Source organism: Catharus ustulatus, chromosome 14 (genome assembly GCF_009819885.2).
Source record: "Catharus ustulatus isolate bCatUst1 chromosome 14, bCatUst1.pri.v2, whole genome shotgun sequence".
Taxonomy (NCBI): Eukaryota; Metazoa; Chordata; class Aves; order Passeriformes; family Turdidae; genus Catharus; species Catharus ustulatus.
This window is the reverse complement of record NC_046234.1, coordinates 20,209,975-20,222,683: the sequence shown is the minus strand read 5'-3', so window position 1 is coordinate 20,222,683 and position 12,709 is coordinate 20,209,975. Positions and strand designations below refer to the sequence as shown.

General features: G+C 52.1%; 1 protein-coding gene across 5 annotated transcripts in view; it reads right to left on the bottom strand.

Moving 5' to 3' along the window:
• MCF2 (MCF.2 cell line derived transforming sequence) overlaps positions 1 to 4,159 on the bottom strand; it is a 58,344-nt gene extending 54,185 nt beyond the window's left edge. For all 5 annotated transcript variants that reach the window (XM_033072197.1, XM_033072198.1, XM_033072193.2 and 2 more), the window contains exon 1: positions 4,056 to 4,159. In XM_033072197.1, the coding sequence (XP_032928088.1) occupies positions 4,056 to 4,110 (55 nt within the window). In that variant the 5' untranslated portion in view covers positions 4,111 to 4,159. The remainder of the gene's footprint in view (positions 1 to 4,055) is intronic.
• Between the last annotated feature and the right edge of the window lie 8,550 nt (positions 4,160 to 12,709).

Sequence of the window (12,709 nt, the reverse complement as noted above, 5' to 3'; positions counted from 1 at the left end):
CCATCTGTTGGGGGTGGGGCAGTGATCCTGATCTCAAGGGCAGATATTCTGCTAATGGGCATCCATTGAAACCAGGCAGGGCATTGTTCTTTATCTTTTCACAGCCCATCCTTCCTCCAGCCAGTCATTTTCTGCTCATGGCCATTGAGTCCCACTGTGGCACTGATAAAATTACTGCATCCCATTGGGAGTTGCTCCAGCCAGGGGGAAGAGCCCAACATTTCTTACCAAGATAAAAACAGAGGTTTTGGGACACTAAGGGAGCCCCTTTCTCCACTGGACTCCAGAGGAAAACCGGATTTCTCCACATCCCCACTGGAGCTCCGGAGGGAAACTGCACCTTGTACAGGAGCACTGCTCCAGCTGAGCCACATCTGTCACTGCAGGAGGATGCAGCCACCATGGGATGGGACTGCTGCCAACACCCTGCCTGACGGGTGTCAGGTTGTACTCTGACTGTGTCAGGGTTTGGGGTTTGTTCTTTGTAGTGCTGTATTTCTATTTTAATTTCCCTAGAAAAGAACTGTTATTCCTAATTCCCATATCTTTGCCTGAAAGCCCCTTGATTTCAAAATTATAATAATTTGGAGGGAGGGGGTTTACAGTCTCCATTTCAAAGAGAAGCTCCTGTCTTTCTCAGCAGACACCTGTCCTCCAAACTAAAACAGCAACTTATTGCTCTTTGTCCATATATAAGCCACACCTGATTATAAGCCGCACACTTTGAGTTCGGACCAAAATTTTAGTCAAAATGGTGCAGCTTATAATTTTCAAATTACTGTACTTTTCATTTTTTCCTTTTTCCAGTTTCAGTCACTCTTCCCTCACCAAAGAGAGCAGCGCAGGGGTTTGCACAGCAGCACAGGGCACTCGTGCCAGCTGTGCAGGAAAAGGCACATTCAGCATCTGCCACCAACAAACATCTTCCCAGCCCAAACCATCCCCCCTACACCAGACAGAGCCCATTCAGCACTAAAGACTTCCAAAACCCAATAAAAATACACAGACAGCGGTAGCTTTCCCATCATCATTCACCACCATGCAAACACTGATTTTTCAAAGAGGAATTCTAGCACAGAGAACTCCTGGGAGATGTCTCAGCAGTAAATCCTGGGGCTGCACTACCTGCCTAGGAAACCTGGAATGAAGTTCACTGAGGACACTGGAAAAAGTTCTTTCACAGCTAACACAGCCAGGAAACTAAACTGGAAATGCAGCCAATGGCATCACCTGGAAACTCTACTGTAAAGCAAAGGAAAATAAACACCGTTTTTTCCGACCTGAAAGTGGAAATGCCCAATCCTGGCATTCCCCCACTGAGCAAAAGCTCATCTCCAAACCCAGCTCCTGCAGCAGGGCAGGGCTGTGCAATGGGGAGGGAGATGGGGAGGGAATTGCTGGTGCCTGCTGGCTCCTCACCACCCAGCACAAACACCCCAGAGCAGCAGGGTAACCGTGCTGGGTGCTGGGTCCCAGGAACTGCCCCAGGACATCCTGACTCTTCTCTGCTCCAAAACCAAGTCCAGCAGTGCCTGGGAGGAAAAAGGGCTCAGAAAACAAGGCAGCCCCAGGCAGCCCCCTCCACCAGCACTCCTCACACTGCAGCTCCTCTGCCCAGCGATTTTGCACTGGCCTCACCTTTCCCTCGGCCAGGGGGGCTGCAGAGGAGCTGGGCGAGGCTGTGGCAGCAGAGCAGGTGAGGAGGGACCTGCCCTGAGCTCAGCACCTGTCCCCAAGCAGCAGTGTCACAGCGACACGTGGCACTCCACTGAGGGCACCTGCTGCTCTGTGCCTCGCTGGCAGCCCAACCTGCCAAAACCAACAGGGACAAAAGGCTCCCACAGCAGGGCACTGTCCCAGCTCCGACACATCTCCGTGCACAGGGGCAGCTCTGGCTCTCCAAGCATCCCCCAGGTCAGGGGTGAAGTGAGTGCTTTGGAAAACTCTTCCTTCCCCTCGCCATGTTTCACACTTCAGTTGTTCCCTCCCACACAGCCCTGCTGTCACTTCACTTTTGTCCTGGTACATGAATGATAAGCTGATTAAACTGGTTGTAGCAAGTGTGATGTAGGGAGAGGAAGCACATCCCACGTACTACTGCCTGCTCCCAGACTACTACAGCTCTGCAGCCCACCCTGAGGGTCTGGGCTGATGCAAGCTCAGAGCTTTTGGGGGCTATGGGCTTCTGCCACGCTCTGGGGGAGCCCAAGCCATTTTAGAGATGAGAATGGCCATAAAAGGCTTGGGATTTTTACAGGTTTTTATCTCAGATCACCTTCTACCAGAAAAAACCAACAAGTTTCCAGCACTGCTGCATGTAGGGAAATGTTAAAACATGGTCCCAAATCAGAGAATAGCCAGAAACCAGCAATAAGGGGAAAAAACATCTAATTTATTTTTAATCTCATGATTTGGAGGACCTTACTCAACTTTGTCTCTTTCTCAATGTTTTATTTTAAGAACCTGTGTAGATGCCAAATCATGGGTCCGGATCCTGCAGCTACAACCACACAAGTGTGCCTTTGTGGGGATATTCTGGTTGTGTACGACCATTACACAAAGCTCATCTGCCAACAGCTGCCTAGGAGTCAGGGCTCATGCTCAGAAGAAAGCCAGTGCCTGCTTTCACCTGGTTCCCATGACACAGCTCACGGCAAACGTGCAGATCTGTGTCCCCATCCCCTGCCACCAGCTCCTGCTCCAGCAGCGTGGGTGTTCCACAATGACAGCAGCACAAGGAGATCTCACCACATCCATTCCAGCAGCATCCTGGGCTTACTGACCATGGCCACCCCTGCCTACATTAACCTACCCATTTTGGGGGGCAGGGAAAGGGGCAGGGGCAGGACAGCAGGACAGCAGGACAGCAGGACAGCAGGACAGCAGGACAGCAGGACAGCAGGACAGCAGGACAGCAGGACAGCGGGTGCTGCTGGCACCCCCTCAGAAGGGCACAGACACACACAGCTCCTGGATGCAGGTGACACCTTGGCAGAGTCCTCACCTGTCACCTCCCCCCTGACAAACCCTTCCTGCACCCCCAGCCGTGCCTTTCAAAGCTCTCAACAAAGCTGGTATTAGACAGGGAGCTTTTTTTGGGTCACTGTGTCTTTTTTGTGCCCAGCACCAGCCCCACACACGCTGCCAGGTGCAGACAGGTGAGCAGTGATGCCTTTGCCTGCTTTCAATCCTGACAAGGGGAGCATCCTCTGGAGAGGCTGCAGTGACCAAGGAACCACTTCCCTCCTGCTTTAGGAAAGACCTCACTGCCAAGATACCCGAGACGCCCCCCAGGAAAACGGGAAAATAATGAAAAAGTGATGGCTTTACACAATTTCCGAGCAGATCGCTGTCCACCAAAGGAACCATCGCTGGGATGAGGGATCAGATTGCATTTGCTGCTCACGTTCCACAGTCAGGACAGCACAGCGCTCCATTCCCGGCACAGCCCGGCTCTCCGAGCTGCCCGAGGGACACGGCAGCGATGACGAGGTGTGAGACACAGACGCACACCTTGCACATCTCCTGCTTCCCTATCTCCAACCCGGGCACGAGCAGTCACGGCCAGCAGGCTGAGAGAACTTCCCGGGGCAGAGCTCCTCCGTTCTGGCCACGGGAATCACCGGCGAACATCCTCACCCTCATCCTCACACTCCGCACTTGTCGCGTTCCGCTGACAGGTCGGGGGATGTCGGGGGATGTCGGGGGGTGTCGGGGGATGCCGGGGGATGCCGGGGGATGTCGGCAGCGCGGGGGACGCGGCTTCTCCTGAAAGCCCGGGGCCGTTCCGCACCCACGGGGCCGTCCATCGAATAAACACCCGAACAGCTCGAACCCTCAGCCACCCGTGAGCGGGACCCGAGCGGGCACAACCGGGAGGGATGGGGCACCGGCGGGCACACCTGTGAGCGCACCTGTGAGCGCACCTGTGCGCACACCTCCGGGCACACCTGCGGGCACACCTGCGGGCTGTGCCGCTGTCCCCAGGGTGCCCGGGGAAGCCGCTGTCCCCCCGCCCGGACCCAGCCAGCCCCGCCGCTCCGGCCCGCACTCACCGGCGGCGGCTTCCAGCAGCGCGGCGGAGCGGAGCAGGCGGTAATAGCGCTCCATGTCCCCGGCGGAGGTGCCACCCGGCGGGGGCCCGCCCGGGGCCGGGGCCGGGGCCAGGGCCATGCCGCGGGCAGCGCTCCCCGCCGGCAGCGCCCGCTCCGCGCCCCGGGCCCGCCGGGCGGGGCCGCCGCTTCTGCCCGCCCCGGTACAGCCCCGGTACAGCCCCGGTACCTCCTCTGCCCGCCTGGTACAGCCCCGGTACCACCTCTGCCCGCCTGGTACAGCCCCGGTACAGCCCCGGTACCACCTCTGCCCGCCCGGGTACAGCCCTGGTACCGCCTCTGCCCTCCCCGCACCGCCCCGGTACCACCTCTGCCCGCCCCGGTACAGCCCCGGTACTGCCCTGAGCCTGCCCGACACCGCCTCTGCCCGCCCCGGTACAGCCCCGGTACTGCCCTGAGCCTGCCCGACACCGCCTCTGCCCGCCCGGTACAGCCCCGGTACCGCCCCGGTACTGCCCGACACCGCCCCGGTACAGCCCCGGTACTGCCCGGTACCGCCCCGGTTCTGCCCGACACCGCCTCTGCCCGCCGGTACCGCCCCGGTACAGCCCCGGTACCGCCCCGGCACAGCCCCGCATCGACCCCCGCCCGCATCGCTCCGCACCGCCGCGACACTGCTCCGGCTCGGCCCCGGTACAGCCCCGGCATCGCCCCGGTACTGCCCGACACCGCCCCGGTAGTTTATTTCCTTCCCCACATTTGTTTTCTTTTCCCTTTCCCCCTTTTTTCCTTTCCCCTATTATTCCTCTTTTGCCTCCTGTTTTCAGCCTTTTCCCCATCATTTATTTCTATTCCCTCTTTAGCTTTTTTCCCTCCTTTCCCCCCCCTTTTTCCTTCCTCCCCCTTTCCCCTTTTCCTTCCTTTCCCTCCCCTTTATTCATTTTTTTTCTTTACCACTGTACCCTGTCCCCCAGCAAACCACCCCGCAGCTGGATTTACTCCCTGCCTTAGTGCCTATAGCACATCTGTAGAGAAAAAAAAAAATAAAAAGGATTTCCATCCTCTGCAAGCAGCATTCTAGCAAATTCCTTGAACGATTTTGAGAAGTACATTAAACCATACTGCAGCCAGTGCTGGCCAGAGCTCCAAGCACAGCACTGGCTGACCCATCATTCTCAGCTTTCCTGATGCTGAGCTTCAAACGATGCCAGCTCATTCTCAACAGCAGCCTGAGCTGCCCAGGAAGGCAGCGTGGAGAAGTAGATGTTCCTGTTTTTCCAGAACAACCTTTTAATTATGCTCTTCACTGTAATAGCAGCCTTTTCCAACACTTCAGCAGTCAGGGCTATTAATTAAAGAGCCAGGGTCTAACAGTGGTAATATAAACCCAGCATCTTTTGGTAGGCCCTTCTTGCATGGACACAGAATTTTTCAAGGAAAGCCAACCTGTTCAGTCAGTGCTCCTTGCTTGTGACACAGCAGGTTCTCATTACCCCAGCTTGGATTGAGGATTTTCTGCCTGGTGTGACAGGGCGAGCTCATGTGCATCTCCTCATGAACAAATCAGGCTGATGGGCAAGGCTGGAGGTCAGGGAAGAGCCTTGCCACGTTCCTGCTGCATTCCTATTGCAGGGATGCTGATTGTCCCAAACTGCCACAGCTGGTGGAGAAATGCACCCACCCAAGTGCACAGAGTCTGCCTTGTTCTACCCCTGTGCAGGGGATGCTGTGCTGGAGCTGGGACTCATCCCCACGGGGTGTCACACACCACTTCTGACACAGCATTTTGGGAAAATGAAGGCACCCAGTAGAGGGTGAGCTGTCACCCCGAGGTTTCACAATCAACTCTTTCCTTGCTCTCTGAACAGAAGGCAAAGTCATCAGGAGAGGATCTGGGTCAGGTCCCTGCAGCCAGCACTCCCTGCTCAGGGTGGGCTGGGGCTGGATGCTGCAGGGTCCTGCACATCCTGAATCTGCAGCTCCTGCAGCCAGTGCAGCTGACACACCCCAGCCCCAGGCAGCTCAGAGCTGTGCACCCACACTGGGGGGATTGCTCACGGCTTCTCCTTATGGCACTGAGACCCACGGCTGCTCCAGAGCCTCCTCTGGGGCATTTCACTCCAAGTGCCCGGCTATCCCAGCAGGGCATCCACAGTGACCAGATCCCCACATTTCACACTGCCAGGAGCTCCCTGGCATTCCCAGCTCCTCCAGAGCTGAGTGTGACTCTGTGCCTGCCCAGGAGATGACAAACTGAGAGAGAAGGGGCAAGGAGACAGATGAAAAAGGAAACAATGGCATCCAGAAACACGGCTGCTTCTTTTTCAGGGATTTCCTGTCCCCCATAGCACCATGAGACTGGCACATAACTTGTGTGTGAGGGGCAAGAGCCCTTTGAAGCAGTGGAAAATCTTGACAGCACCTGCAGCACCTGTTTGCAGAGATTTATTTAATGTGGGTGCAATGCCTCATCCTCAAATCTAATCTTAGGGAGAAGGTGTAGGAAGAATTCCAACTAATTTCATTAATTCCAGATCAGGGGGCTGAAAAAGCCCACTCAAATAAAAATTCAAACCTCTTGTATTTGGAAAAAGAACCCAACTTTTTTCCCTTTCCCAGATTAAGGCTGGAAGGTTGGGTTGAGACTGGAGCCATTATTTGGATTTGAGAAATCACCCTTCAAAAATACCTGTTCAGTCAAGTGCTGAGAACTGGAAAAGCAGAGCTGGCTAAACACAGGTTGGAGTCAAAGTGATGTCCAAGGGAATTGCTCACCTCTGGAGCACGCACAGCAACAGCAAACTGCTTGTGCAGAGGAGTAATTAACCTCGGGCTGGTCTCCATGAACAGGGATTTTGGGATTTCTGGAGCACACAGCAGCATCTCCCCGCTCCCAGGGCTGCTGCCCTGTGCAGGTCTTTCCAAGCTGGTCCAGGTGGAGCAGACCCTCCACAGCCTGGCAAATCCTGGCCCTGCTGAAGGCAGCCACAGCTGCACAGATTTCCTCAGCAGGATTTTATGTCTCCTGCTTGAATGTGGAAAAACCCAAAGGGCTCCACTCTGTTCTCCTGCTCTCTCCCCCTGTCAGTCACACCTGCCCCGTTTGTTCTTACAGCTCCTGCTTTTGGAAGGGAACTCTCACAGTGCACACACACACACCCTTTCTCCAGGCCACTGTGTATTTTCCAGCTCAGCAGGTTATCCCCAGCCGTGTGAAATCTGCAGCAAAGCCCCATCCCAGCAGTGAGGACGCTGTGGCTGCAGGGACAGCGAGGGACAGGGACACGCTGACCCTGCAGTGCCACCAGCCTGACCTTCAAACTGCTGTGTTGGTAAAAACCACCTCACCTGTGTCACTGCTTCTCCTCCCTAACAAGAAGGGCTATATGGGTGTTTTAATTGCTAATTCTGGTCCTTTCTGAAACACTGAGTGCCCCATGGTCAGCTCCCATCGCTCCCAGTTCCAGCCTCCACCCTGGCACCCAGCTCAGAGGAAAACCCTCTCCAGCTCTGGGTGATTTCACTCTCACTGCCTGGCCCTGTGAAGATTCTCAATGCGTGCATCAGGTTTCCCATAGCACGAGCAGCTTTGGAAAGGTTAGTTTGTTTTAAATAGCTCAGCCATCTGTCCTGCGGTGCCTGATGGGAGCTGCAGGGATCACAGCAGCCAAAACACAATTTTTCAAACTGTCAGTCTGTCGTTGCAAACATTTCAGCTTCAAACAGACCCATTTAAAAAGAAAGTTAGGTCTGAATATTTTTCTTGTGCATGACACAAACAGTGCCAGTCGTGCTGCAGCAGTTTCCTCGTGCTGTTGGAATTTCACCAATGCAAACATTGGGCCTGAACCTCACCAGCACCAGGCACTTTGCAAACCTCATTTGTGTACTTCGAGACTTTGAACTCAAAAATATTTATTTATTACAAGCAGCCACGACACAGAACCAAGAACCAAAACAGAGCAGCAAGGAAAACACTTCATGAATGGAAATCAGGCACATGGATTTAGGTTTTTCTCAGCCACTTCCTAAATGTCAGCTGGGTTCACCTATTCTAGAAAGTGAAATCAATTTATTCACTTAATTCACAGGATTCAGTTTCTTAGTTAAACATTCATTTTGAGGGAAATGAGTTGAGAGCACAGCTATGCACAGCAGCTGATACCAGCAATTGCTGATGCACTGCTGGAAAAATAAAAATGGATGAGAAGCAGAATTTCCTTAGGCAAATGCTGCTCCCCATCAAACAACCAAACCTGGCCCTGCTGGCACCTCCTCCCCAGGGAAAATGCTGATTGTCCCCTAGCACTGCCCTGGAAAAAACCCACACAATCAATGCCCCCAGGAGTATCCAAGGAGATGAGCCAGACAACAAATATATATTAATCAGAACAACATACCAAAGTTTATTGATTACTTCAAACAAAAGTTTCTGTAATGAAAAAAGAGCAAGTTGCATTCATAAAAGGTAACATTCACATTCAATTTCCTTGATATAAAGCAACATAAATGTATAAAATTGCATTTAAGTGAAAAAAATGTAAGGTTGCAGTCCTTTTTCTTTGCAAGAAGCTGAAAATGTATCTGCTCATTGCCTGTATATAATTTACATTTTCTATATACTACATGGTTTTTTAAAAAAATTCATAGCTGGGAAATTGGATAAATGGTGCAGTATTAGGAAAGTTTTTTCAACTGAGTGTATACAAATTCAATTTGAAGCTTTTATGCAATTCCAAGTCATTTATAATATTCTCATAACGATTAGGATTAGTTTTTGAAGTCGCTATGACTACACCAAGCTCCACTGTTATCACATAAGAGTTTTAGAGGGAATCTTAATTACTTTCCTTATCTTTCAGTGTCACTAGTCAGTGATAAAACTTCAACAAATGATGATGAGAAAACCCCAGCCTTTTTTCCTTCAAGTTTCTCCACCGAAAGCCTGGCCTGACCTTTGGCTGCACCTGGGGAGCACCAGGAGTGTGGTGGCACCAGGAACAGGAGCAGCCAGCCTGGCACTGCTGTGCCACCACTGCCACTCCAGCCCTGCCACCACCTCTCCCCCTGTCCAGCCTCACAGGGGGCTCCTCTTTCCCCTGATGTCACAAGTCACCCACAGCAACAGGAATTTGGGTTTTGTCACTGCTGAGTGATGAGGATCAGCTCTTCTGCAGGACCTGGCTGTCCTGGCACACAGCACTGCACTAGCTGAAGATCCAAGCCCAAGAAAATCTGCATTTTCCCAGAAGAGCTGCTGCTCAAGACACTCCACCCCACCTGTCAGCACACACACCTGGGGTTGGAACATCCAGCTGTGGCAATGGCTCGTTCCAGCTGGAGACAGGACACTTGGAAATGCCAGGAGAAGGATTTGGTTCTCAGGAGGCTGTGTCTCGAGCCAGGCAGCAGAATTATCCTGTTTCCATGGCTATCTGAGCAGTTCAAGTTTCAGTTCCTGCAGTATCACCAGTGGAATTCCAGGGGAACAGGCTGACCCTTGGAGCAGAGCACGACACAGAACAAAAGCAAGGTGTCAGGCTTGGGACCATTCGGGCTTGGAATGGTTCTGAATCACAGGAATCAGGCATTTCAGTGCCCATTTCTGAAAGGTCATGTAAACACAAGTCAGGCGCCGTGTGGTTAAGGAGAATGGTTAGATTTGGCATAGAGAGCACATCTTCATTTACTCATCATGTACTTGATCTGTAGGCACCACATTTCAGCAAGAAAACTCGAGAATGGGACAAGGTCTGCAAGTTGAGTTCTAGGTCTGTGAAATGAGCTAGGAAAGTGGGAAAAAAAGAAAAAAAAAAAGAAAATGAAAGCTTTGCCCACGGGACACATGCTGGCAGTGCAGCTCCTGCCTTGCATGCAGCAAGAGCTGAGCTGTGCTGGCACAGACTCCAGCTGTGGGGAGGCCAGTGCAGAGTGTATAATACAGGTCCTGTCTGTCTGTCCATCCGTCCCCTCCCGTGCTGGGTGCTGGCAGAGCAGCCACAGGGATGTGGGATGTGCACTCCCCTCTCCCACTCAGGTAAGAACCATCCAAAATCCTCCAGTGCCAGCAGCTGATCCACACCACGAACCACAGGCAGGGCAAGACTTGATCCTTCCAAAAACTGACAGTCTGCAGCTCAGCAGCATTCAGTGAGGGGAATGTTCTGTCCAGTCCCAAATGGTTTTGTTGTATGTACAGGACACAAAGCCTGAGGAGCAGGAGCCAAACCCAGCACAGAGCTTGCTGCTTCTGAACGAGCCCAAAGCTTCTCACAGGAGCTCCTCTGGGGGACATCAGCACGAGGGAGGGACTGTCACACCAGCCAGCAGTGGCACACAGGCTGCCTGTCACTGCTTGGGACTCAACACAACAAAAAAAGCTGCTCTTTCCATGTATGAAGTATCAAACAAAAATATTGAGAGTCAGGCATCTCACCTTTGCTGTGCAGGACCTAAAGAGAAAAGTTCCTACGACCATGGTGCAGGTAGATTTTAAAAGAACATGCCAATTCAAAAAACGAATAGAATGTAAAATGAGATCAGGTTCATGTATTCGATTTTAAACTGTCTTCTTTTTTCTTAGTGCAAATAACTCAAGATGCAGTTTTGTACACCTGCAGGGTCCCAGGCACAGCCCACGTCCCTGGGATCAGCCAAGGACTGCCCTGTCCCCCAGGCCTTTGAAGAGCTGGAGCAATGCAGTGCAGCAATGTCAGCACAGCCCAGAGCCTGGGCACGGGGCTCAGTCTGCCACAGCACAACTCTGGGACTCCTTTCTCCCCCACAAGAGTTCCTTCCATCACAAAAGCCACAAAACCGCCTTTTCTTCACCCTCCAGCAGGAATAAACCAGCAGCAGGCTGGCAGTGTGGATGCTGTGACACTCCCCAGCACTGCAGCTCCTCACAAGGACACACAGACTGCTCCAGCCACACCTGCAGCAGGAGCAGCACAGATCCCTCCTGATTCCAGCTGATCCTGCCCTGTGCATCTGGGAGCCCAGGGCTGGCAGGGCTGCATCCATCGGTGAGAGGGAGCAGCCTCTTCCCAGCACCTGGAGGGGCTGCAGGGGAAGGGCACTGGTGCAGTCTGTGCTGCTTCTTTGGTCAGCTCTGCGCCCTGGGACAGCTCTGCCCTGGGGAAGGGGCTGGCCCTGCACCCTGCACCCCATCCATGCTGCTCTGGTGCACTCCTAGAGATGCCTTCTCAGCCTCCAGTGATGCAGGACTCGGCAGAATTGGTGTTTCTGGCAGGGCAGGGAAGCCACAAGCCCAAAGCCTGTGGTGGGGCAGTGGCCTGGCTGCTCACAGTCCTTGTCCCAGCACAGGGCACTGCCAGGTCACAACCAGGGGTTCCTACAGCATGACGAGATGCAGTGTTTGTGGGGAGCACTTTAAGGTATCCTGAGAGGATATCTTTCTGCCAAATTAGAAACAGCATCTTCAGCCTTCACATAACCATTCTCTATACGTTTGTATGACACTAACACAGGCAGATCAAAGGGGCCAGCCTGCAAAAATCAGAAGGAAAACAAACATGTATTGCAACTGTTACATTCCCAAACTCTCAAACCTTTTCCCTGGTTATTAAAAAAAAAATCATATAGGAGAAGAAGAATGATTAGCCCATGATAAAAGTGCCAAATATCATTCACAACCAAGTAATCAGATGACAAATCAATTTTCACAATTTGCAAAATGCTGGATGAAGTCTCAGAGTGGCATCTGCCCCAGTGTGGCTGTTGTGTGCTGGTCCAGCCACCTCCCACACCAGTCTGCACCAGTATGTGCTGGTGGAGAGCACCCCCTAATGTCAGTGGGGAAGGACTGGCTGCTGGCCCTGCCATGCCCACAAACCCAATTTCTTCAGCAGCAGGCTGGGCACAAAGCTGAGAGAGGTTTGGAGGCAATCTGCAGATTCATGTTTGCAGCACACACCACACAAAATATCTCCCCTAAAAGCAGAATTGTGAATTCAATTAGGCACTTTTACTCTTTTTATTCTGCCATTGGCTTACTACAAAGTTGAAAATCAGGTGAATTCATAGGAGGATGCTCTGGGTGTGTGCAGACACCCAGAGATGCCTCTGTGCCATGTGCTGACACACAGATAAGTACTTGTGTTTAGTGTCCATCTATGCAGATGAATTAAAACATATTTATTTCTATCTGACAGAACAGCATGCACCCTAGAGAACAGGATTTTGGTACAACTCAGATGCAATACTGGAATCATTTTAACAACTGAGATTTCCATCCTTCACTGTAAATGTATCAGTGTTAGCTTTTATAACCAGTGCTAGCACCATTCAGACTGCACTCTCAAATTAAATTTTCTGCCAATATTAGACTGAAGTTGCAATTAGATTAAAAGACTTGTTTACATATTGCTGAATATTTGAAAGGATCTGTACAGATACAGATTCTGAAGAAGCTGGAGTACAACATCCCCAAATTAAAATGCATCCCAAGCATTGCATCTCCATTCCACAAGGACAGGTGCCCCACACCGACAGCCCAGAGGATTACAAGAACCATGGTTTAATTGATCTGGAGAGGGTTACATTTGGTTAATCAACGCCTTTAGAACCATCCCAACTCCTGCAGACAGGGTACCTGTTACAACACATTAGACTCATCTGAGAATGTTCTTAAAAGA